At 46.1% G+C, this 26,256-nt stretch overlaps 1 protein-coding gene and 1 long non-coding RNA gene across 6 annotated transcripts in view; one reads left to right on the plus strand and one right to left on the minus strand.

Moving 5' to 3' along the window:
• The window catches only part of ZNF710 (zinc finger protein 710), a 64,501-nt gene extending 50,346 nt beyond the window's left edge, over positions 1-14,155 (minus strand). Inside the window, exons 1-2 of one of the 4 annotated variants that reach the window (XM_027089172.1) lie at positions 13,335-14,155; positions 11,253-11,344 (exon numbers count right to left, since the gene is read on the minus strand). In XM_027089172.1, coding sequence (XP_026944973.1) covers positions 11,253-11,326 — 74 coding nt within the window. In that variant the 5' untranslated portion in view covers positions 11,327-11,344; positions 13,335-14,155. Of the gene's footprint in view, positions 1-11,252; positions 11,345-12,349; positions 12,945-13,334 lie in introns of those variants that run through there. The other 3 variants (XM_027089173.1, XM_027089175.1, XM_027089174.1) reach the window with 3 other exon arrangements.
• An 89-nt stretch (positions 14,156-14,244) lies between these two features.
• LOC113610774 (uncharacterized) lies at positions 14,245-17,125 on the plus strand. Of its 2 annotated transcripts, none has more exons than XR_003429211.1 (2): positions 14,245-14,714; positions 14,845-17,125. It is a non-coding gene; the product is annotated as an uncharacterized LOC113610774 (long non-coding RNA). The 2 variants fall into 2 exon arrangements; XR_003429210.1 differs by having other exon boundaries at positions 14,849-17,125.
• The last annotated feature ends 9,131 nt before the right edge of the window (positions 17,126-26,256 follow it).

Here is a 26,256-nt window from a genome sequence, read left to right on the forward strand (position 1 = left end):
TGATGGATGGGAATCGGGCTGCAAGGGCTGAAGGTCTGGGCAGAGACACTCCCCTGGGCAGGACCCGCGGGACAGGGTCTGAAGCCTGCACAGGAAATCTCCATGCCACCCGGACAAACACCAACCAACCTCAGTCTATGGAGTTAGGGCAGGATGTTTATTTTATAAGCATCTTCTTCAAAGAAAGACCGGCCTAAGCTCCCTGAGAGAGTCTGGAATCCTCAAAGCCAGCACTGCCCCAGGCACCCTAAGGATGGGCCCCCTGGGGTTTCCCTGGGGAGCCACAGGCCTGCCCAGGTGCCTGCAGAGGAGACAAGAAAGGCCTCCAGCCTCAGTGCTTGAGGCCCACTGCAAACAAAGGGACAAGGATGGGAGGTTCTCCTACATAGGTCAGCTGTGCCCCGGGTCTCTCAGGCCTTTCCCGGGCCGGTGCCTCTTAACCAACATGAGTGAAACAGTTGAAAAGCGGTGTCTTAAAAACGCATAATCAGCTTTTAAAAGAATAAGACTTAGTATTCACCTAAAAGGAATCAAAAATACTACACGACATTTCTGGAGGCCAATTTAACCATCTATATCCAGAGCATTTAGAATGTGTCCTTGGCCCAGTGGATTCCCTGCTAGAAATATATCCCAAGGATATAATCAAAAAATACCCAAGGATGTTCACCACAGCATTCTCTATAAGAGAGAAGAGGAAAAAACCTAAATTTAGGGGACTGCTTAAATATGTGGAAGGGTATATCATATACTGAAATATTAATAATTATAGGTGGTTTTAATTTTCTTCTTTTTGCTTGTTTCTATTTCCTAAATTTTCTGCAACAATCATAAATCTCTCTGTAACAAGAAAAAAAATCAATAAAAGCTATTTTCTAAAAAACAAAAGGAACAGATCCAAGAGACTGTGCATTCGTTGGACATTCAAATCTGAACTGGATTTGAACAAAACAAAACTGGACAGAGACACTTAAAACCACCTAAGAATATTTTCAAGGACTAAGAGGTGGTTTCCAGTGAAGGGAAATTAAAATCCTCCAGAAGGCCTGAGTGAGTGCAGGAAGGGTGAGTCAGGAGCAGGGAGCCAAATCCCCAGAAGAGTCAGGACCCAACATTTCTGTCCTTAGAGTAACTGCCATGGTGGGGGAGGGGTTGGGGTAGAGGGCGGGGATGAGAACAGGCAGAGGGGCCGGAGGTGTGAAAAGACAAATGTTACTTTTGTCCCTGATCAAGGAAAGGACAATGGCCATCTCTTTAGACAGTGAATTCAAGCTCAGTGAGATTTGTTCATCTACCTGGCAACAGGGAATGAATTTTTACAACCAAGGTATAGAAGCCCCCAAACAGAGGTGTGGAAGAGAAATTCTGACAAGCTCTGTAACTGAAGCAAAAGAACTTAGCTGATGTTACACAGAAATTTTTCCAGATAATGAGCTAGAACACAAGAAGATAACGGAGTGGAACGCTCGGGAGGGCGTTAAGAGTACCAGGTGTAGCATTAACAGAAGGTGGCCTTTGCGTAAGATGACCTAGAGCCCAAGGAAGGAAAAATCCCACAGGACGTGGACTTAATTATTCAAGCATCAGGAAAACCTGAGGAGCAATGGGAGATGTCTAAATTTCTCCAGTCCTCTTTCTGATCAAAAGCTTTAAAATCTATCTCAGAGATCAAAATTCATCCATTTGGGAAACGTTTATGGGGTGCCTCCTATCCATGCACGCATTCAGCAGACAGCCAGGTGCAAACTTGCCGTGGGTGCCACTCTGTGATGTTCAAAGCACTTCCACTTCCACTGGCCTAACAAACAAAAACGGATAGCATGGGTCACTAGCATGCATCCCTCATAAAGATGCCAAGTAGCACAGTGACAGGGTGCTGGACATGCTAGCTCAGGTCCACGGATCCTGAAGACTTCCCACCCCCATGAGCATTCCTCAGCCCCAGTGGACCTTGACTCTCCCTTAAGAAATGATGACTCCAACTTGGAAAATAAATATGACACCACACATGAGGACAGCTGGTGCTGGATGATTCTGTGTCTCTTAAAGACATCAAATTCTTCCCCCAGGTGAAGCTGTATCCTATAAATTACAGCCTCGCATTATGTATGGCCAACACCTTTAGCTTTGTTCTCCGTGGAGAATTTCTCTTCAGCAAAGAGGAAGCAGTCAATACCCTACTTTGAAAACAGCACAGGTGTTTCTGTGAGACAAAAACCAAAACAAAAATCAAAAAAACACCTCTTCCTCCCTTTAATTAAAGGGATTGCACCTGTGTATAGAAAAATAGGAAAAAGTTGTTCTTCCAGAATCTTCCATGTACTAAGTACTTTCAGCCCTGAAAACGTCCCCACCGTAAAACAAAGTGAAGGCACCAGCTTACGGTACCAGCAAGTGCTCCCTTGGCACCTGGCAGCAGCTGGTACCTACCTGAGGCCAGTTCATAACGACAGTAATAAAAGTTCCCTTGAAATAGTGTTAAGGTTCAGACACTCTGATGAAAGCTGGGAACTTCAAAGATAGGACTGCAAAGCCCATCCCTAATCCTCCTCATTGTGTCTGATGCGGAGGGCTGGGTTCTGGGCTGGCTCCACCACCTACTGCCTGAGCTTTGCCCAGTAGGACTTGTGAGCCTGCCAGCCAGCTGGAGGAGGCGGGATGGAACTTTGCACTCACTCCCACAGGGGGTCGGGGGGGTTGTCCAGGCCATGGTGCACAGCCATTGGTCCTTGACCTATGAGAAGTCGGTTAAAAATAAAGGAAGGAAACAAGAAAATTCTGATCTACAGACATGAGCCCAATGATTCTGGAGTGAGAACTGGATTCAGTGCCAGGTTCCAAGGCTCTCTCCATGAACCTGGGCAAGTCATTGCAGACTTCCAGGCTTCAGTTTCTTGGTCAATAAAAATGGTAACCTCCCTAGGGGCTGCTGAGGGGAGTAACTAAAATACCCTGTATGAAAATGCAGAACAAAAGTGTGATCCCTATTCCCTTCCTCCCTCCTTCCCACCCTCCCTTCTTTCCACCCTAACCTCCTTTAAAAAAAATTTTTTTTTAATTAGGTAATATAGGGAATTTCCTGGCAGTCCAGTGATTAGGACTCCGTGCTTCCACTGCAGGGAGCACGGGTTCTGTCGCTGGTCAGGGAACTAAGATCCTGCAAGACACGCAGTATGGCCAAAAATAAATAAATAAATTAGGTAGTATACGCACAAAGTACAAAATTCAAAATGTAGAAAAAGGAACACAGTGAAAAGTCAGCATCTGCTGTGGGAAACCACTATTACCAGTCTCCTAGGTATCCTTGCAGAATGCTGCATAGCCAGGCATTCTGTCTCTTACTTTCTTACTTAAGAAAATAGCTCAGCAACCACATCGATACATAGGGAGCTTTTACATTCTTCTGTACAGCTGCATAGAGTGGCATTGCATGGTTATAGGATAATTTATTTACCAGTTCTCTAGTGATGGACATTAAGGTTGTTCCCCCCACCCCTTTTTCGCTTTTATAAGCAATGATGCAATGAACTATCTTGAAAAATGCATCATTTCACATGTATGCTCATATCTGTGAGAGGAATTCCCAGAAGTGGAGTTGCTTGTGCACTTTTAATAAATATTGTCGGGCTTCCCTGGTGGCACAGTGGTTAAAAATCCGCCTGCCAATGCAGGGGACACGGGTTTGAGCCCTGGTCTGGGAAGATCCCACATGCTGCTGAGCAACTAAACCCGTACGCCACAACTACTGAGCCTGCGCTCTAGAGCCCGTGAGCCACAACTATGGAGCCTGCACGCCTAGAGCCCGTGCTCCGCAACAAGAGAAGCCACCACAATGAGAGGCCCGCACACCACAACGAAGAGTAGCCCCCCGCTCACCGCAACTAGAGAAAGCCCGTGTACAGCAGCAAAGACCCAATGAAGTCAAAAATAAATAAAATAAATAAATTTATTAAATAAATAAATATTGTCAAAACCCTCTTTATACAGGTTGTACCAACTTACACTCTTTCAACAGTTACAAGAGCATCTATTTCCACTGTCACTTCTCCATAGCAGAGTTAACACTTCTCTTATTACTAGTGGGGCTGAACACCTTATATGGTTAAGAACCACTTGTATTTCCTTTTCTGTGACTGGTTCTTAGCCCATTTTAAAAATTGGGTTGATAGTCTTTTTCTTGTTGATTTTCTCTTTTTAGATATTATGGAAATTAGCCCTATCTCTGATATATGTTGCAAAAATGTTTCCCCAGTTTTGAGAAGTGGAAGACTCTTTTGACTGTTTATAATAATTTTGCCTCACAGAAATTTTTTACTTGTGTAGGGTCAGATATATTAATCTTTTCTTCTATGGATTCTGGGTTTTAAGTCAAAGTTAAAAAGTATTTTCCCTGAGTTCATTTTTTACATTTAACATCTTTAATCCATCTGAAATTTATTTTGTTATAAAGTGTTCTTTTTTTAGACAGCCATCAGGTTGTCTCAAGTCACAAATTTTAAAATGCCACCTTTCTAAAATGTCACCTTTCATATTAATTTATCATTGAGTCCCTTTTCTTTCTTCTCTTCCAAATCATGCCCCTTTATCTCAGAATCACGCTCTTTCTCTCCAAGGCCCTCCCATCCCTTCATTCCATTTGTGAGTCAAGAGTTGATCCATGTTAGCATGACTGACAGTCACACAAATTATGTTGAATCTCAGTATCTTAGAGCAAGTAGAGATCTCAGAAGCGTCCCTTCATTTTATAGCTAAGGTCACTCAGATCCAAAGAGGTAAACTGGACCTGTCCAAGATCACAGGGTAGCTTAGTGCTTGTGATTTTTTTTATTACTATTCAAGAAGAACAGAAATATTGATTTTGCCATAAATTCCACTCAGTCAATAGATATCTATTAAGCAACTACTCTGCCCAACAGTGAACAGGCACTGGGGCTCCAGAAATAAATGACACAGCTCTGACCTTTCAAGAAGTTCTAAAAAAAAAACAGAAGTTCTGAGTCCAGTGTGGGGTCTGAACACACACATCCACAGACTAATAGATAAGGTGAAAATGGCCAATGAATGTAGAAGGACTGGTTAATTTTGCAAGGGATGGCATGGAGAAGGCTCAGAAGATGCATAGTTTTCAGTTGGGCCTGACATGACTAGGACTTTGTCCAAATATGGAGAGAAGGCATTTGGCAATAAGGGAACAATGGGACAAAGCGGGGGGGTCTGGTGGTATATCGTCAGGAAGGAAGTACTCTGGCTTAGTGTTAGCTCTGGGCAGAGTTTTAAATGAAAAGGCTCCTCTGAGAATCTGTGGTCATTAGCCAGCCAAGTGGGTTTGGGCTCTGGTCCTCAAAATTGCAAGCTAAGAATTATGAATAAATGACCCATCTGTAGGGTCTTAAGGTGTCTGGCAGAAGGCAACACATATTCTCCCTGGAAGAATGTACTCTCATCCCATACATTAAAGAATTCTCACAGATAGAATTCTAACAAATATAAGCTCACAATAGAAAATCACAAAAAGAAATAAGCCCTCATGAGTGAGAGGGAGCAGAATCATCAAACAACAGAACTACACCTGTAAATACTTCAGATACTAGAATTATTGGATACAAAAAAAAAAAAAAGGTGTTTAATATGATTAAGGAAATGAGGAGTTAAAAACCCAGGTAAAGGGCTTCCCTGGTGGCGCAATGGTTGAGAGTCTGCCTGCCGATGCAGGGGACGCGGGTTCGTGCCCCGGTCTGGGAAGATCCCACATGCCGCGGAGCGGCTTGGCCCGTGAGCCATGGCCGCTGAGCCTGTGCGTCCGGAGCCTGTGCTCCGCAACGGGAGAGGCCACAACAGTGAGAGGCCCGCGTGCTACAAAAAAAAAAAAAAAAAATCTCAGTGGAAGGGCTGAAGAGAAAATTAGAGATAAGTGAAGAGAGAATTAATGAGCTGGAAGACAAATAAGAAATTACCCAGAAAACACTATAAAAAACCAAAAGATTGAAAATGAAAAAGAAGTTAAGAGAGGGGGGTGTGGGATGAATTGGGAGATTGGGATTGACATATATACACTACCATATATAAAACAGATAACTAATGAGAACCTACTGTATAGCACAGGGGACTCTACTCAGTGCTCTGTGGTGACCTAAATGGGAAGGAAATCTAAAAAAGAGTGGATTTATGTATATGTATAACTGATTCACTTTGCTGTACAGCAGAAACTAACATTATAAAGCAACTATACTCCAATAAAAATTAAAAAAAAAAAGAAGTTAAGATGTCAAGGAGATGTAAAGGATAGAATAAGATCTAACATATATCTAATTGGAGTTCCCAAGGAGAAACCAGAGAGAGAATGATAGACAGATAAAAGTCAAAGAGATAAAGCATGAAAATTTTCTAGAACTGATCAAAGTCACTAATCTTTGGTTTCAGGAAGTCTAACGAATCCTTAGACAAATAAAATAAAATCCACTCCTAAATGCATTAAACTGCAAAACACACACACACGTGCACACGTGTGTGAACACACACCACCACCAACACCACCACAACAACAAAACAACAACCAGAGAGAAGAAATTACCTAAGATCAATAACTGGGCTACTACCTTCTCAATATCAATAAGGAAAGTCGGAAGATAGTAGAATACCATCTTTCAATACTAAGACGAAATAACTGTCAAGCTAATGTTTTATACCCAGTAAAACAATCTCTTAACAATAAATATGAAATAAAATTTTAGCCAAACAGGAACTGAAAGTTTATGATTAAAACACCTCCACCACATGATGTTCTGATTCCAGAAGGAAAGCCTGAGATGCAGGGAGAAATATGGGTAAACAAAATGGTAACTATGTGGAAAATCAAAAGTTAACCAACCTTTCATTGCACTGCATTACTTGAAAAAAGATATGGATACCAACTAACTTTAAACCTTATGCAGTCTGCATGCATCAAAAGGACAGAAATAGAGTATGTAAGTTCCAAAGCAGTAAAGAAAAAAAAGAGTAGAGAAAAAAAAAAAAAACGTTTGCAGGGTGAAGCCATAGACATGGACGGGAAGCAAGTAGCAAAGAACCGTGGCTGAGGCACCAAAGCATAGCCAGGAGAGGAAGGAGTGGCAGAAAAAGCAGGATTAGAGAGGCAGGAGCAGGACCCAGAGTGATGAGCCAGAACCCACGACAGGCAAGAGTATCACAACAGTACAGCTACAGAGAAGCCAGGTAAGTAGAGGCTACCAGATGTGATCAGGAGGTGGCTGGGAACCTCTGGGAGTGGAGTGGGGGTGAACCTGATGCTTCAGAGCTGGAGAGGAGAGGGAGAGAGAGGAAGTAGGGATGGAAATTGTGGCCTCTTCTTTGTGAAGTCCCAGGGTGAAGAGAAGTGAAATGGGAGGGGGGCAGGGGAGAGGCAGGGCCAAAGGAGAGGGAGACAGGTGTGTCGGGAGCTGTAGCGGGGAACTGGGGCACAGGAGGATGTCCAGTGCTCAGTCGTAGGCAGGCAGCCTGGGCAGGACATGGGAATAAGTGTTGATGGTGGGCATGAGGCCCAGGTGAGCAGGCAGAGGTATCCCAGCTTGGGGCAGGGGTGGGCGGGGTTGCTTCAAGTAGGGCTGTGCAGTGGGGGGCCTGGAAGGATTCAGAATTTCAGAGGTGACCTGCTTCCAGGTAATGGCGAGTCCACAGTGGTTCTGTGGCTAGCAAATGGATGGGAGGTTGAGACTGTGGGCCTAGGGACCCCAGGATTGGACATCACAGGGTGGGGTTAACCAACCAGCACCGCCAGCCTCCAAAGGGTCCCTAATTCTTACTGAGAGGCCCGCTCAGGCGTGGTCCTTGTGAGGACATTCTGGCGTGGTGCATAAAGCAACTATTAAAGTTTGTACAATTTTTTTTTACCAAAACCATGCAGGACAACCTTCCCAATCCAGAAGACAAACAACACATAACCAAGAGTCATCACAGAAGTTCTAGTCTCCCATGTAAATCTGCAAGGTGGACATTCCTGCTTTCTGTAGTGATCATTCTTACCTGATTTTGATTCTCTGTTTATTATACCCTGGGGGGCAGGGAAGGAAGAAAGGGAAGGCAGTTGGGCCACAATGTGATCCCTTATTCTCAACTTCCAACTGCACTGAAAATCCTCACATTTCCAACAGTTCTCTCGGTACTCCCAAAATATACACATGATAGAGCATATGTATTTAATATCAGAAACTCCTTTCTGATGATGGTTGTAGAAGACAGAACCAAAACCCCTCTAGAGATCAACCCACTTTTAGTAGTCTCTTTACTCCATTTACAAATATATAGATGATAAAGATAATACATACTGGTAAATATTCAAATGGCACAGAAATGAGTAAGAGAGATGACAAAAGGCCTCTGTACTTGGGGTAAGGCACTAGGGGTGGCAGAAGGGTCAGGTCTGTGAGCTCCTCTTTAGTGCTTACTGAAGTCAGACCAGAGCATGGACTAGTAGCATATGCTGGCCCCCACCAGGGGGAGGCGCCGTAGAGGTGGATGCTGTGTAAGCCCAGGTCCCTTCCCTCAGTAAAGCTTGGAGACAGCACACACCAGCAAAAGCCAAAGATCTGAGAAGCCAGAAGGAACTTGTGATGATCTAATTCCCTCGTTATTACTCTTCCAAGTCATTCCAAGTTGGGTGACTTGCCTGAGTCACCCAACTCATTCGCAGCAAAGCTGTGAACCTCCCAGTTCGGTACTTTGATTCCATCAGTATTTCTTAGACTTTACCACGCACGGGAATCTTGTTAAGATGCAGATTCAGTAGGCCCGAGATCTTGCATTTCTAACAAGCTCTCAGGTGATGCTGATGCTGCTGGTGCATGGACCACATACAGAGTAGCAAGAGTTTACATCAAGGCTAATGGACTATCCCACCTGGTTAAAGCCTCTTCACCCACCCTTTGCGTGGCTGTTTAAATGACCTTTCTTCCGGAAAGCCTCCCTTCCCCCATCCTCCCTGATTATCAGCTCCCATGGTCTCTGTACTTTTTCCTTTGAAGCATTTATAACAACTGTAATTAAAGAGTATTTGTTTAATTATTAGTTTAATGTCTGTCTCCCAGGGAGACTGCAAGCTCCATGAGGACCGGACCAGCAGACTGTCGATAAAAGGGCAGCTGTTGTGGGCTGGAGCAGCCTGGACCAGCATCCTTGGAGGAGGAAGGGAAGGCTTGTACTGGTGGGAAACACCTTCTAGAGGCCTCATGGCCAAGGGTGACACTTCTGCCGTTAAAATTCCCACCAGTTTCAAATACATGCCGACTAAAATGTAACTTGAAAAGCAACCTTTGAAAAACAAAAAGTCTCCTAAATCTTTATCAAAGATGTACTGAACAAATATATGTGGTAAATAAAAATAAATTTGAATAGTGGGATAAATTTTAAAAAAAAGTCTTTATCAAGTGCAAAACAGTCCCAATCTGGTACTAGCCACTCTGCCTGGGGAATAATTAGGTCCCCAGTAAATATTCCCTTACAGTCCTCAGACACTGTGAGGGCCTTGGCAAAAGAAGCAGAGGGCCTGCTCCCTGACCAGCCTCATTCTGTTGCAGACCAATTTCTTTTCCAATTTTTCTGCTGCCATCCTTTCTAGCAACCCCAAAGCTCTGAATGCCCAGCTCCTTGGAGTGGGCAGAGATATCTGAACTCATCATCATTCTAGGGTGGCCAAGTTTGAAGTCAGTCTGCCTGGGTTCAGACACCAGCAGTTCTGTGCCCTTGTATGTAACTAATTTCTCTGTGCTCCAGTTTCCGAATCTGCCAGATGGGAATAACAATGCAGTAACTAGCACCTGTGAGGACTAAGGGAGATGATACACATAAATCACTTACACAAGCCTGGCCCAAGATCTACGATTATTATTATCCTCCCCATATCCGGTCCAATTCAAGATCTCTCTATTGTTTCACACAAGTCTCCACCCAGTGGCTCCACCTCATTCAAAATTTACTCTTCCCAGCCCCTCCTGCCTTACCTGTCTGGAGCTTGTTCGAAGCAATGACTCACTGCAAAACTCTGCAGCTCCCATCAATCACCTCCCTGTCTCTGCCTCTGTGTGTCATTTGTGGGTCCCCGCTGGGAGGGAAATCTTTTTCCTCATGTCCAGTACCTTTATTCAACAAGTATTTATCGAGGGCCCACTATGCTCCAGGTCCTGTTCTAGGCACAAGGGCTTAGCAATTAACAAAGAAAGACCTCTATCCTCATGAACTGAAAGTAGTAAGAGATCTAACCCACGAATAGAGATCAGTTCGGGTCTCTGGCCCTTCCTTACGTCCCCATTCTTTTCCCTGACCAAGCCTAAATAAATCACACACAAGTACAAAGCATGAAGAAAACATTCCAGATCAAAAAATGCTCAATGTGACTTGGGCACATCCCGATGACTAAACTGCTGCCCCGTTAAACTGGTAGACGTTGAAGAAGTACGCATTATAACAGCCAGAAACACCCGGTTTCCCCAAGTAGTCACACCAGCCGTCAAATCCTCCAGAACAGTATGTGTAACACAACTAGAAAATAAGGTCCTTCATTTACTTATCTCATGAGGGTAGGATAAGCCCACGTTTTCATGTTCTCACAGCCACATTCTTCAGATGAAGCCTGATTCGGGTTCCCCAGCAGGAATACAGGCAGCAGCCTTGTGTTAACAGCACTGGAAATGGACTCTGAAAGCCCAGGTTTTCAGTGCTGGCTCTGTCGCTTACTGTGTGATTTCAGGCATGGAGCTTTTCTCATGCCTCACTTTCTTCAGACAACCTCTAAGGTCCTCTTCCAGTTTTGCAGTCTAAGGGCTGGGATCAACCACCATTAACATGAGACACAGCAGATTCACAGATTCCTTAATTCAACAAAATGAGCCCCTGCCCTCAGATCCAGGGGGTGAGCAAGCCGATGAGGAGCCTGTGGACAGCATCCTGAGATGCACCCGACTACTCCTTTACTTATTTACTCCCATCTAACTTCAAACCTGAGCTTTCCAAGCACAACTCTGATAGAAATATCCCTGGGCCACAAGGCAAACCCAAAACAGAAGGCATGCAAAATCTCCGGTGGGCCCATTAGTCTCCCTTCCTCCAACTCAAAAAACCATTCCAGACCATGTCCATCTCCTTGTCTCTAGACAGGGAGCCTAAAATTAGTCTCCCTGGTAGAAAATACCTCGTTAGAACGGAAGTGACCCAAGTGTAGAACAAATGTCCCGCTGGCCACACACCACAGGACAAGGACTCACCCGGGAATCCGCTCTGAGAAGAAGAGTGAACCTCTGCTCCCACTGCAACTCACTGCATCTGCCTCCATGGGCATACAGGCAACCAGGTGAGCCTGGAGGAAAGAAAAATGTGACCCAAATGGCCAACTCCCCCTACCCTAAAGAAAGCAGCCCTACCCCCACTGCCCTCATGCAAGAAAGCCGGGTCCTGCAGGTTAGTGGAGCACTATTGCGGCTAGAACTACAGGTGATCAATTAGAGGTCCTGTTCCCAGACTGGCAGGTGCCTGGCACAGAGCGACGCGAGGTTCGAGGGCCAGCTGACAAAACCACCATGAGAGCTCTAGAAAATAACATTCGCTTTAAAACAAACAAGAAAGGGACAGCCATACTAAGTCTCAAAAATCAAAACCAGACAGGCCCATGGCTTTGATCACAAACACTAAGAATACATTTTCTAAAGTCTAAAGACAATTAGGGGTGGTTTATTTCCCCTCCCCCACCTGGCCTGGCGGGTCCTTTGAAGGCCCCTGGTGAGGGCAAAACAGGGATGCAGGCTCCAGGCCCTCTACTTGGCAGAAATGAACTTTGACTGTTTTTACTTACACGTGTACAAAGGCAGGACTGAAAGAGCAGCTTCAAAGTTGGCTGGGTGACCCCCAAGGTTCAAAGTCCCTCTCCGCACACCTATGTGGGAATCTTGTGAGTTTCCCAGGCGCCCACCGGAACTGGTTATGTCCCCTCCAGGTCTACACCTGCTGGGAGTTTCCATTTTGCACAGAAATAAAGGCGCTCTGGGTGCCCTTAGCAGTTAGGGCGCTCGGTCCGCTGTTCTAGGGTGGGCCACCAGGACAGTCCCTCACTGGACCGCTCAGACCGGGAAGGACCAGCACCTCGTAGTGACCCTGTAAAGACGCACCGGGCTGCGGCTACGCCTTGCCCGAACCATCGCAGAGCTCAGAGATACATTAATGACCGTTTTGCGTTAGTTAAAACCTACGCAAGCACCTCCCTGGCCTCTTAAATCTTCCCAAACTACTGCTCAGACTGGAGGGAAGCAGTTGCAGCCACCATAAAAGTCATCTTAAAAGGCAAGCTGGAAAAAAAACCGATACGCACTAGTTAGCAAGTCCGCGGTTAGGGGGGCGGTGGCACGAGGGCCGGATCTGTGGGCTCTGCACGCTGGCGGGGGCTGTCCCGTTGGTCCCCGAGTCCCCGCGCCCACCTGGCAGCCTCGGGGCCACTAATCTGACGCCGGCGATCACACCCCACAGCTCTGTCCAATTAGGAAAATGACCGCGAGGAGACGGAGAGAGTGGGCGACAAGGAAGGGGAACTGAGACTGAGGAGGCTAAGGACAGGCCGTGGAGACCCAGCCGGCCGGCGAGCGCCTTCAACAGGTCCCCGCCCCGGAGAGCGGGGCGTGCGGCGGCCTGCTGCCCCGGGGGCGCCCACGACACCCCGGCGGCGCGCCCAGCCCTCCCCCACCCCGGACGGCGGGGACGCGCAGCAACCCCACCCGCCGGGAGAATAAAGTTTGTGGGCAGCGGCGGGGCGGGGCGGCGCGGCGAGGGGGTGAAACTTTGAGTCCCCGGCGGGCGGCGGGGGGAGAGTACTAGGCGCCGGGATACCCACGTGCGGGCCCGCGAGCCGCCGCCGCCGCCTCCGGGCCTCCCGCCCCGCCGCCGCCGCCGCGCTTTCCTTTCATTTTTGCTTCTCTCTCTCTCTCTCTCTCTCTCTCTCTCCCCTCCCTTTCTCTCTCTCTCATTCGCGCGCTCTCCTCGCTCTCGCCCTCTTTCGCTCGCTCGCTCCCTCCTTCCCCTCCCCCCCCCCCTCCCCCCCCCCCCCCCGCCGCCAGACGCCATCTCTCCCTCTTTCCCCGGCTCTCCATGTCTCCCTCCAGCTCTCCGGCATGAGGGAATGTGGAAGTGAAAGGAAAAGACGACATGTTTGCGGCGCGGGCCTGCGCGCGGCCGTCCCCGGGGAGAGGCGGGGGGCGGGTCGGCCGCGGCCGCAGTGACCCACCCCCGCGCCCCCCGCGTCCCCGCCGGCGCGCCGCCCGGGGCTGCTGGGTCGGGGGCCTGGGGCCGCGCGGGACACTCACCCTGGGTCCGGGCGCGGCTCCTACGCTGGGGCCCGTGGCGGGCCGGGGCCGGGGCCGGGGGCTCCTGGCTGCCCACCGCCCGGGCTGCTGCTGCGCGCCCGCCGCCCGCCTCCACGCGCGCCCGCCGCCTGCTCCTGCCGCCCTCCCTCCGGCTCCTCTCTTTCTCTCTCTCTCTCTCTCTCTCTCTCTCCCCCTCTCTCTCTCTCTCTCTCTCTCTCCCTCCCTCTCTCTCCCCCTCTCTCTCCCTCTCCTCACTCTCTCTCTCTCTCTCTCTCGCTCGCTCTCTCTCCCTCCCTGGAAGAAGGGAATGAGGCAGGGCTGACGTGAAGGGATGCAAAACAGCTCCTCCTAACCCAGCTCGCGGAGGAAGAGAGACAGAAAAGCAGCCCTTTTATCTCTCTTTTGTTTTCTCACTTCCTTCCACCCCCCAACACCCCCCTCTTGTCAGCCCAAGTTTTCTTTTCTCTTTCTACCGCAGAGAGGATTTTTCTTCCTTTCTTTCTCTTTCTTTCGGTTCAACTCTCCCACTCAAATTGAAAGCCTGGAGGGTTTTCTCTCTCTCTCTCTTTTTTTCTTCCCTCTTTTCTTCCTTCTTCCTCCTTTCTTATTTCTCTAAAAGGGTTTTGTTTGCTGTGGGAGTTTCGTTTGAAAATCAAGTCACGCCTTTTTTCCTCCTTTTCTTTCTCTCTCTTTTTTTCTCCTCAGCAGAAAAGGGGAACAAAGATTAACTGAAGCGGGAGAGAGGGGGAGCATCAGAACCTCGCATGGAAATGGGGGCCCGGTCCTGCCCGGCACAAAGGGGGCGAGCTTCCCCCACCGTGGGAAGCTTGGGGCGTCCTCCCGAGAGAAGAGTCGGCGGGGCTGGGGGGCGGGGGACGCGGGTTCCTTCCGAAGTGCGGGCGAGGGCCGCGGAGCCCAACCCTCCCCAGGCAGAGGTGGAAGGCTGGGTGTGTTCTTCACTTATGTATTTTTAAAGTAGGCAGATGGGCGTGGAACAAACATCCCCGCGGAGCACTAAACTGTAAGAAGCCTTTAAACAGCTGTTTGCAGAGCCCTGGACGTCCAGACTCGAGGGAGCGGTGCGGACTGCGAGCGCCAGGGCCCGGGTGGGGAAGGGGCTCCAAGGAGCCGCTGGGATCGGCCCCTCGTGGGCTCGCCAATCCCACGGCCCGGGCCTTCGCCCAGGGCGCACTGCTGGGGGGCGCCGAGGCGTGGCCGTTGGCAGCGCGGGGGTCAAGCCCCTGGCGCCTTCCTACAGGGCCTCGGGGCTTGGCACAGCCTTGCCCTTCCCCGGCTTCCGAGACGACCCTCGGCATCTAACCTCCAGCCGCTTCTCCACTCCGAGCCCTCGGACAGGACGCGGTAGAGCCTCCCCGAAGGGTCAGTTATTCATGGGGCGCCTGGGCGTGTTCCCAAGACCTGCTCTGCCTTCTGCTTCTCCAGAGATGGGGGGAGAAAACAGGGGGAAAGTTCCCAGAGCAAAGTTGGCCACATTTCTCTTTTGCCCAAGGAAGTATTGAGCACCTGCTGGATGCCCGGCACTTGGACTGGGGCTACTGCCAGGGGCTGGGGAGAAACGTGAGTCTTCATGGGCCCTGAGAGTTTCCACAGGAAACAATGTCAGAGGAGACTGCAGCTCAGGACCAGGTCATCGAGAGGAAGGAAAGCCTGGATCCTCTCCCCTCCCTCCTCTCTTCCTTCCCCTTCTCTTCCTTCCTCCCGGCTGCGTCTCCTTGGCTCCACCCCTTCTCCTCATCAATTCCTCCCACACTTCCCTGCTCTCCCTGGCTTTTCACTGGAGGGTCCCTTCTCCCAGCTAGGAGCAGATGCTGAGCCTCATTGTCTCTCCCCCTCAGTGACTGCTGCCTCCCGGGGACAGGACCTGCCACTCTTCACCCCTCCCCCCAGCCCGCAGGCCTGGGCCTTTACAAACTGGATCCCCAAGGTCACTGACCCTCACCCCACTCTAAACCAGCTCCTGGTGTTGTGAGCAATGACTCCAGTCACTCAGAACATGATTTGTTTCTGACTGGGAGTGAGAAAACAGTAGCTTGGTACTTGCTTTAGCAAGGAGGACACCATGATTTTAATGTCAGTGCACTGAGCCCTGGATGACCCCAGAGCATCCCCCCGACTTTGCCCTCTTAGTGGGATATACAGGGAGCTACATTTCTGTCATCTTAGATCCTGTTTAGTGCACCTAAGGTATACCCTCCAAATAAAGCAAAACAGCTCTGACAGTCCAGCATTCACGTAACAAATGCTTACCGAGTACCTACTCTGCCAGCTCCTATGCTTGGGTGCTAAGGCCCTAACAACCAATGGCACACGCGGTCCTCACTTAGGCTTTGCAGACTGGCAGGGGAAGAAACAAGAAGACAGGCAACCACAGTGCCACATGTTACATGTTAAGGATGAAACAAGGAAGCACCTAAAAAAAGGGTGCTTGGACTAGGGTGGTCAGGGATGGCTTTTCCTGGAGGAGGTTACATCTAGATGCGTAGGCCTGTGCCAGGTAAACTCATAGGAAGGCACAGCCTGTCCAAAGTCCCCAAGGGAAGAGAGCACATTCTTGCAGTTTCTTGGAACCTCCACAAGTATTTGCTACAGTGGGGAGTACAGTGGGGGAGTGGGGACACTTTGGTGTCAGGGCACAAGGCGGGGCAGGGGAGAGTGGGGAGTGTGTCAGGCAATAAGTAAGGGAGGGGGCCGGATATCAGGGGGCTCTTCAGATTTTAGCCTCTCCCACTTGCTAACTTCATGAACTTGGGTGATTATAGTTTCCTTCCTTATAAGATAGGGGTAAGAAGACCAGTGGGCTGCAGAGACAGCATCTTATGTTTAAGCTCCCAGGCTTATTTGCTGCATATCCCTGGGCCAGTTGACCTCTCTGAATATAAGTTTTCTCATCTGTGAAATGGGGTGAAAACACTTGACTCAGGGTTTCTGCAAGGCTTAAAAGGCTTAAGACATGCCTAGCTCAGTGTCTGGCACATAAGCTCCAATACATGGTAGCTTTTATTCATTGTTATTATAGATCAAGGAGTGACAGGGAGGTGCCCTTACAACCCAGAAATGAGATTTATGTTCTGGGTTGAAACTAGAGTGAGTCACCATGCCCGAAATGCAATGAGCTGGCTGTGGAGGAAGCATTCCTTCAGAGGATACCCTGTGTGCCCACAGGTGGCTGGGATTGGGGAATACCTACGTCTGACCAAGACGGCCAGTGTGTTGTCTCAGGAACAGGACCGGAATGTGAAGACTGTGGTTACCAAGGCCTGGCCTGATCAGTGGAGGTGTAGCTCGCCTGAAGAGCAAATAGGAACCAGAAGAGAGTCAGCCTCGTAAAATCCTGGAGGGCCCCTTGGAGCAGGCGCCTGGCTGTGTTTGCTCAGTGGAGAGAAGTAGACACAGAAGTTCACACTGGGGAGGAGAGAGGGGGAGAAAGAGACTTTTGACTCTTCCAGAGCCTGAATTAAATCTCTCAAAACCTCTTAGTCCTTTGCTTGGGTTCCTCATTCTCCAAGCAACCTGCAGATGAACTTGGCACCAACAAAATGCCCCCTGGGTCCAGACAGACACCAGGGTTCCAGTTCCTGCGCTGTAAACCTTTTACGCTTCTATTATTTCTTTATGACACAAGTTCATTGTGAGAGAATTTGATAACCAGCTAAGCAAAACTGAAAGAGAACTCCAGTAGAGACATTATATTTTTGTGTGTGTCCTTGGACGTTTTATATCCACATATCTACATGTAAAATGCACATAGTAATAAAACTATGCAAAGTGAATATTGTTAAATGAATGACTATACATGTAAATATATTAACAAAATTTACAAAAACGACGTAACGCTATTCCTACTGAATGGCAACCACTTTTACCCCGTAATATGTCACAAATAGCTTTCCCTGTTTGTAAACATCCATATTATCATTCCTAACAAATAATATTATTCCATGGTATGCATTTATCTTACCTGTTTAAACAAATTGCTGGACTAGTGGGATATTTCCAGTCTTTCACTTTTATGGACCCACTATGATAGACATACTGTACAGTCACCTTTGTGCCAGGTAAATATCATATTCTTCCCCCCGGCCGTGCTGCATGGCATGCAGGATTTTAGTTCCCCGACCAGGGATCAAACCTGTGCCCCTTGCAGTGGAAGGGCGGAGTCTTAACCACTGTATTGCCAGTGAATTCCCAATGTCATATTCTGATCATCATTTTACAGCTGAGGAGACTGAGGCACAGCAAAGTTTAAAAGTTTTCCAAGGTCGTAGCTACTGAGTGACTGAGCCAGAATTTGCAGCCAGAGCTTCCAGTTGGGAGTTCCTTTCAGCATCTCTGTTTTCTCCTTTTCTTTAGTGTATCCCCTCCTCATACCTCCCTGTTTTCTCTCCCAGATCACCTCCCTGTGAGAACCAGTCTAGGCAGGTGACCCACTGCCTTCTCTGACACCTGAGTAACTTCAGTAATGTCCATCTCCTGGGGTTGTTGGGAGGAATGAAAGCAGGTAATAAATGACATGTAATGCATGATACTGTATTTGGGAAATTGTGAAGCCTGTGCGAATGAATGTTAGGAGGTACTAGCAAGGGCCTAAGCTCACAGTCAGATGCCACCACCTTTAGCCAAATCCCCTGACCTCCTCAAACCCAGGAAGGAAGCCTCCAGATTCACACTAGAGAGAAAGAAATCAACTGTTCCGACGACGCAGAAGCAATAAAGGAGGCGTCCCCCGGGCATTTCAGGAGCCCCACAGCTGCTCCCCACCCCCACCCCAGCCCCACAGCTGGAACGGGAGGGAAGATTTGTTAGTCTAAGGTTTATTCATACTTATGATTTCCCTGAGGGAGGATGCATTCATGTCACAGGCCTTCCAGAATGTTTGTATCCATCTCTGAAAATCTGAGGAATCGAGTAAGCCGAGTAAAGGGATGAAACACAGCTCTTCCGTGTTTCAATTGACGTGTCTATCAGAGTAACTGCTGGGAGAGTAGCAGATGATTATTAAAATCTGTTTCTTTCATTGACAGAACCAAACAAACATTAAAAATATACATCAGTGACTTAGCAATGTCTAATATTTGATTTTGAGTATCAAACCTCCCCACTGGATTCCAGCCAATGGAAGATGCAGGACCCCAGGGCAGAACTAAATGAGGCTGCAGAGAGCAGAGGTGGACCTAGGGCTCCTGAAAGGATGGGCTTGTGGCAGGAGGACCCAGAACTGGAGAGTCACCGAGAACTAAGTCAATGACCGGAGTCACACAGAAGTTGTGTTGGGCAGCAGCTCAAAATTCTCATAAGTGTAGTAGCAATTTAGGAAGACTCAGGGTTTGCAGGGAAAACCCAAAGAAAGCAAAAGTCTGTGTGGATAGATGGGGTGAACATTTGACATTTGTGCATTCTTTTTCAAGGAATAATGACAGGGTACACCTCCTCTGATCCCCCTTATGACCAAGGGTGCATAGTTGCATGGCTTTATTCCCATCATGGTTTGGGCCAGTAAGTTAACTGGCCTTATTTGCATAAATATAAGAATAAAAATAAGCTAAAAGAAACATGGGACACCTACCACAAACAGGAAACTGCTAGCTTCACTAAACAGTTAAAAAAAAATTAAAAACATAAAAGCCACAATGATGGGACTTCCCTGGTGGTGCAGTGGTTAAGAATCCGCCTGCCAATGCAGGAGACAGGTTTGAGCCCTGGTCCGGGAAGATCCCACATGCCACGGAGCAACTAAGCCTGGGAGCCACAGCTACTGAGCCTGCGCTCTAGAGCCCGCGAGCCACAACTACTAAAGCCTGCATGACACAACTACTGAAGCCCGCACTCCTAGAGCCCGTGCTCCGCAACAAGGGAAGCCACCGCAGTGAGAAGCCTGCTCACCACAACGAAGAGTAGCCCCGCTCGCTGCAACTAGAGAAAGCCCGCATGTAGCAACGAAGACCCAATGCAGCCAATAAAAAAAAAAAAAAAAAAAAAGTTTATGTCTTTTGATTAGTAACTTTAGTTCTAGAAATCTATTGGAGGGAGAGTCATCAGTGTGGACAAAGATTTGAGTTAAGGGACTTCCCTGGTGGTCCAGTGGTAAAGAATCTGCCTTACAATGCAGGGGACTCAGGTTCCATCCCTGGTCTGGGAACTAAGATCCCTCATGCTATGGAGTAACCTAACCCGCACGCCACAACTACTGAGCTTGCGCACCTCAGCTAGAGCCCTTGTGCTACAAACTATAGAGCCAACATGCCCTGGAGCCTGTGCACCACAACTAGAGAAGAGAAAACCCACAAGCCACAACTAGAGAGCCCACGCGCCTCAACTAAGATCCAATGCAGCCTAAAATAAATAAATAATATATATTTTTTAAAAAAGATGTGAGTTAAGGGTGTTTATCAAAGTGTCATTTATGTTGGCAAAAATTACCACCACCCCCCCAAAAAAAGGAAAAGAACAGAAGGAAGAAAGCAATAACCCAAATATTCAACAGCAAGGAAATGTTTAAAGAAGTTATGGCATGCGCATTTGATATAATACTGCATAGCTATTAAAAACCATGTTTTTGAAGAATATTTAATGACCTGGAAAATGTTTGTGATATAGTGAGTGAGATACAAAATTGCATGTGCAATTATATTTTTGTCCAGTTTTGTATATACATATATATTTATCCTGAAAAATACATATAAAATACTTGAGAGGAAATACAAACAAGTTTAAAAGTTATTTGTGTTTGTTGGAATTATAGGTGATTTTTATTTTCTTCTTTGTCTTAGTGTATTTGATAAATTTCTATAATGATTATATTATTTTAAACAATAACCTATATATTTAGAGAACAAGACCTGGGTTTCTCATTCACTCCACAGTCAACGGTGAAAAGACCCAGGCCAGGCCTTCAAGGATCTTCCAGTTCACAGGAGAAACAGCCAAGCAAACAGGAAGTTACACTACAGAATGCAATTATTTCTCCTCCCCTGGAAATGTTTGAAGACCTAGGAGGAAAGAGGAACCAGCATTTTGGTTGCTGATGATTTGGGCTCTGGGTTGAATAGACTATCTATTGTGAAAGTGTATTGTGCAAAAAGTGAATGGGGCTTTTTGTGAAGGGAGAAAAAGAGGGTGTGGTTTGGGAACTGGGAGGGTGGGGGAGGAGGAGGCAGGCCTGCAAGTGGTGGGCAGAGCCGCCCTGAAGGTCCCCCCAAGTTGTCCTTCTCAGCCTGCACCTGGCTCTCAGTGTCCAGGGTCAGCAGAGTACCTGGCTCTGCATCCGTAACAGGGGCTCAGTAAATGTTTAGTCAGTGTTTATTGTCCATAAGAACAGATGAATGAATGAGAATGTAACATCAGGGATCACTCTCATGAATTTCCTTTAAGGCATTAATTAAACATGTCTGAAGAAGAAAGACTCCATTGTGAAACCATGATGATGAGCAAGACAGGAGGGGAATTTAAAGTCTTCTCCACCAAGGCAGCAAGGGATGTGTGTGTGTGTGCACGCGCAGGAGTGTGTCTGCATGTCTGCTTTAGCGTCAGGAGGGACCTGGGTCCAAGTTTGAATGTGGCATTGAGTGAAGTCTGAGGAGCTCTTGGCTATGGCAACTTGCAAGCTGTTTGCTCTTGGCCAGACTCCGTTTCTAAATGCTTTACTACCTAGAAAATGGGGCTTAAGGTGACTTATGTTCTTGGATACCAAATGAGATAATGCAGGTAGGATAATGCTGCGTAGACAGCAAACACTCTGCATATAGAACAAGCTATTAATGTCAATATTATTACTTGTAAACCCCGAGGCATCACCTGCTTGGCAGGGGACGGGGAGGAGTACCATAGGGTGATGGTGTTGCCATGTTCATTCTTCATACAGGAACTCTCTTTTTGTCCTTTCTTTTGGTCTTTTTACCTTTATTCTTCACTTCATCAACAAATATTTATTGAGAACGCACAATGTGCTGTCCATCCTTAAGGGTCTCCCAGGTAACCAAGAGTGACAGATATGACGAGGGATGACTTTTACAGGAGTAGAAGAGGGGTGCCCAACTCTTCTCTTTGGGAAACCTTAGAAGAGGTGATGTTTAAAGTGAGTCTTGAAAGAAAAGTGGGAACATGCTCAGCAAAGCAAGGGAGTCAGGGCTGTCAGCAGGCAACAGACTTTAGGAAGTTACTTAACCTCCCTGGGGGGCCATTTCCTGCTCTGAAGAATCCTGCCTCACCTTGAAATAAGACAATACATGCAAAGTGCCTAGCATAGTGCCTGGCCTTTAGTCGGTACTGAAAAAAACCAGTTCTTTGTCCCCTCTGTATCAAAATCACTTCCTCTTTGAAGCTTACTTCCTGTTCACATTTTGTTCTTTTCCCCAGTTCCTGAAGACATACTGACTTTTGGCTTAGGCTGTAAATTACTCAGCCTATTTTCCAGGACGCAGAAAATAATTTTAAGAATGGATCACAGTTTCATCCACAAAGAAAATCCCAATAAATTCGAAGTACAAATGTCATATGGATCACATCCTTTGTTCATAATACGCTAAAACTAGAAGTTAATGTTAGAAATTGAGTATTTAAATTTTCCAAAATAGCTTTTGGATAAAGGAGGAAGTCAGGAATTAAGTGGGGGTTTTTTTTGTGTGTGTGTGTGAGCCTCGCTGCCTTTATTTTATTTTTTGTGTGAACACAGTTTTCTTTGTGTCTAACTTTTAAAATTTTTATTTATTTATTTATTTTGGTTGCGCCGGGTCCTAGCTGACGCACATGGGATCTTTAGCTGCAGCATGTGGGATCCTTTTTTTTTAGTTGCAGTAGGCAAACTCTTAGTTGTGGCATGTGGGATCTAGCTCCCCAACCAGGGATCAAACCCTGGCCCCCTGCACTGGGAGTGTGGAGTCTTACCCACTGGACTACCAGGGAAGTCCCACATCTAACTGTTTTTTAATTGAAGTATAGTTGATTTACAATATCGTGTTAGTTTCAGGTGTGTAGCACAGTGATTCAGTTAATTTTATATATATAGATATATAGATATATAAGGAGTGTGATAATTTAGAAAAAAACACAAAGAAGAACCACACCTAGGAAAACCAACAGTATGCGTGCAAAGCTTCACTCAAAATTTTGTTTAGTTTTTAAAATGATTTTATTATTAAACCCAGAAAAATTTAAACAAACAAAATATTCATTAAATAATTTAGAAATGTGCAAAAACAAAAACCCCAAATAAAGATGAGGAAGGAAGAGATCAGGCAAAGAAACAGAAAAAAATAAATTAGAAAATAGAACAACTGTTGAATTATTACATACGTCCTTGAGTTGGTTCTTTTTGTAAAAAGAAGATCTAAATAACACAATGGACAAATGTAACTAAGGAAAAAAAGCAGAAACAAACACAACTTAGGGTGAAATGGTGGAAATGTCAAAAATAGACTTAAAAAATATAAAAGAGTATGATGTGAAATTGTTGACAAATTTGAAAACTTCAGGGATAATTTTTTGGAAAAAAAAAATAGAGAAATTTCTCTGACAGAATCAGGAGTAGAAAATCTAAACCACCTCCTTCAGCTTCTGCTTAGAAGCAGTGGACAGAGTGCCTGCCCCTGACCAGCTTTCCAAAGCTGCACTTTTTCTCGGCAGCATTTCACACCATCTGATGTGACATATGCCTAATTGCTTACTTGTTTCCCTTTTTCTCTCCCCACTAGAATATGAGCTTCCTGAGAAGAGAGAACTTTGTTTTGTTTTTTTAATTAAACTTTTTACTTTGAGATAATTGTGTGTGTGTGTGTGTTTAATTAAACGTTATATTTTTGAGATAATTGTAAGAAAACTGTTTTGGGAATTCCCTGGCGTCCAGTGGTTAGGACTCGGCTTTTTCACTGCCATGGCCCAGGTTCAGCCCCTGGTCGGGGAATTAAGATCCTGTAAGCTGCGAGGAGCAGCCAAAAAAAAAAAAAGAAAGAAAACTGTTTTGCTTGCTGCTGTATCCCTACTGCACAGAACTGGGTCTCGGGCATAGCAGGCACTTGAAATAAATACTAGTTTAATGAATTGAGGAAGAATTTAAGACAGATATCAAGAATGTTGTTCCCCAAAGTTGTGAGTTCAGGCGGTTTTACTGGGGAAGAGGGTGTGTCTTCTAAAGTTTTGAGGCGTGGGTTATATAAACTAATCCAGAATATAGCATTTTCTCTATGAAGAAAACTACATTTTTTTTTCCTAAGGCGTAAAGGACTTTTTTTTTGGTGTTTTTTCTTTTTTTTCCTTTGGCCGCACGGCACATGAGATCTTAGTTCCCCCACCAGGGATCAAACCCGAGTCCCTTGCATTGGAAGCACAGAGTCTTAACCACTGGACCGTCAGGGAAGTCCCAAAAGAAAAGACTTGACTATGGAGAGATATACTTTATGCCTGATGCAAAAGCTAAATGATGTAAAGATGGAAAGGTCAAATTAATTTACAGGCTTAATGTAAATCCAAATGTGATTTTTTTTCAAACTTTTACAAAAAAGATTATAAAATTCGTTTAGCAGAATAAATAGGTAGAATTTCAAAGAAAGTTTTGTAAAATAAGAGTAAGGATAGGGCTTCTCTGGTGGCGCAGTGGTCGGGAGTCCACCTGCCAATGCAGGGGACACAGGTTCGTGCCCCGGTCTGGGAAGATCCCACATGCCGCAGAGCGGCTGGGCCCATGAGCCATGGCCGCTGAGCCTGCGCGTCTGGAGCCTGTGCTCCACAACAGGAGAGGCCACAACAATGAGAGGCCCGCGTACCGCAAAAAAAAAAAGAAAAAAAAAGAGTAAGGATAGAAGGAGTAGACCATCTACCCACAAAACATATTAGAAAATTGTGACATTTAAAATTCTGTGGTATTAGGACAAAAATATATAGTTGTTTTAGTAGCTTAAAATAGGGTACTCAGAATGAGATGATGATACACATATTAATTTAATGTGTAATAAAGTACCATCATCAGGAAAAGAAAAGGTTATTATTATTATTTTTTAAATAAATTTATTTATTTTTATTTTTGGCTGCGTTGGGTCTTTGTTGCTGCATGCAGGCTTTCTGTAGTTGCGCTGAGTGGGTGCTACTCTTCGTTGTGGTGTGCGGGCTTCTCATAGCAGTGGCTTCTCTTGTTGCAGAGCACGGGCTGTAGGCGCACGGGTTTCAGTAGTTGTGGCACGTGGGCTCAGTAGTTGTGGCTTGCAGGCTGTAGAGCGCAGGTTCAGTAGTTGTGGCGCACGGGCTAAGTTGCTCCGCAGCATGTGGGATCCTCCCAGACCAGGGCTTGAACCCGTGTCTCCTGCGTTGGCAGGCGGATTCTTAACCACTGCACCACCAGGGAAGCCCAGAAAAGGTTATTTTAAAAATTATTTTGGGCTACTGGCTGGCAGTTTAGGAAAAAAAAAATTATATCCTCACCTCACATAATACAACAAATAAATTCTATCTGGACTTAATAACAATCATAAGATCAAATGTAAAAATATTGTAAGGAAGAGAAAATAGACACTTTCAAACACCTGGAGAAGAAATGACTTCCTAAGCTTAGAACGAATGGAAGAAATCAAGGGAAAAGAGAATATTTTTGGTTGTATAAATAAGTCAAACTTTGCCATGGTAAGAAAACAAAAATTATCTCTAAGAGATATTAAGCGAAGAAGGCAAGTTGTGGTTAGTTCACATAATGTTCACATAAAGAAGAAAAGTGTACACAAAAGAAAGCTATATATTTTTGTGAATATATTAGGTGTGTAAATACCTAGGAAGTGGTGAGGAGGAATATACACAAACTGATAGCATTTGGAGTGGGCTAAGGGGACATTTGCTTTATTTGAACTATATGAATTTTAATTTCATACAAGAATATACTCATGTATCACTTGTGTAATTTTTAAAGAAAAAGTGATGACAAAACTAAAAAAGACTGTGTTAAATACTTTTAAAGCTTTTTTAAAAATTATATAAAGAACTTGTATAAATGATTTTTTAAACTGTAAAATCCCAATAGATAAATAGTTAAAAGATATCATGAGTCAGGTCACTGAAAAGAAAATACCAGAAACAAAACTAGAAGAAAATGTTTGCACTCACAGTCATTTAAATAAATCCAGAGTGAAAGCTGTCACTGAAGATCAGAATTCCAACTTCTCTTCTGGGCCCCGGAACCAGCTCAATCTTGGGAAATGGGCAACTTGCGGGAACCTGCAGCAGAGAGGAGGATGGGGGGCCCTGCCCGGATCCTCCCAACTGGAGATTTTGCTGGTGTTGGTTGCCCATCCCTTCCTATGGGGTAGATGGTCCTGTCTTGCCCCTACTTTGCCTCCCTGCCTTCTCTGCAACAGAGTGCAGTATGGGGAGAAAGAAAGAGATCTGCAGAGAGCTGGTGGGGTGGCCCAGTCTGCAGACAAAATTGAGGCTATTTTGTCTAGTGCCCCCACACAAGTGTCCTTTCTTAGGGACTGAGCACCAGAGCATGGGGGGAAGGTTGGCTTTAGGACTTCCTTGAGCTGGTAGGAAACCATGGGAAGAAGTGGGCAGGAATGATGAATACAAAGGGATTCTGAAGCACTTGGAGTACAGTGGACATCCTTGGGGATAGGGACCTTCTCTTTTGCTGTCTAGATTCCCCAGCATGTGTTCACACTTGAGCTGCACAAGTCTACACTGTGTGGATTAGCACAGTGGAGCTGCTGTGTGCCTGCAGATGATTCACGTCTCTTTTTCTGGATCTGGACAACCTGGGTTGAAACTCAGCTCTACCTACTACCTACTTGACACCAGGAAAGTAATCGAACCTTCCTGAACTCATTTTTTACTTTTCTAAATGGAGGACAAGAACAGAGCTCCCCTCCAAGGGCTGTGGAGAGGATTTAATGAGAGAGTGAAGCATGAGCATCGGGTCAGGCAGAGTAAA

The sequence above is a fragment of the Aethalodelphis obliquidens genome, unplaced genomic scaffold (assembly GCF_003676395.1).
Source record: "Aethalodelphis obliquidens isolate GAN/ISIS:26980383/991018 unplaced genomic scaffold, ASM367639v1 scaffold65, whole genome shotgun sequence".
In the NCBI taxonomy this organism is placed as follows: Eukaryota; Metazoa; Chordata; class Mammalia; order Artiodactyla; family Delphinidae; genus Aethalodelphis; species Aethalodelphis obliquidens.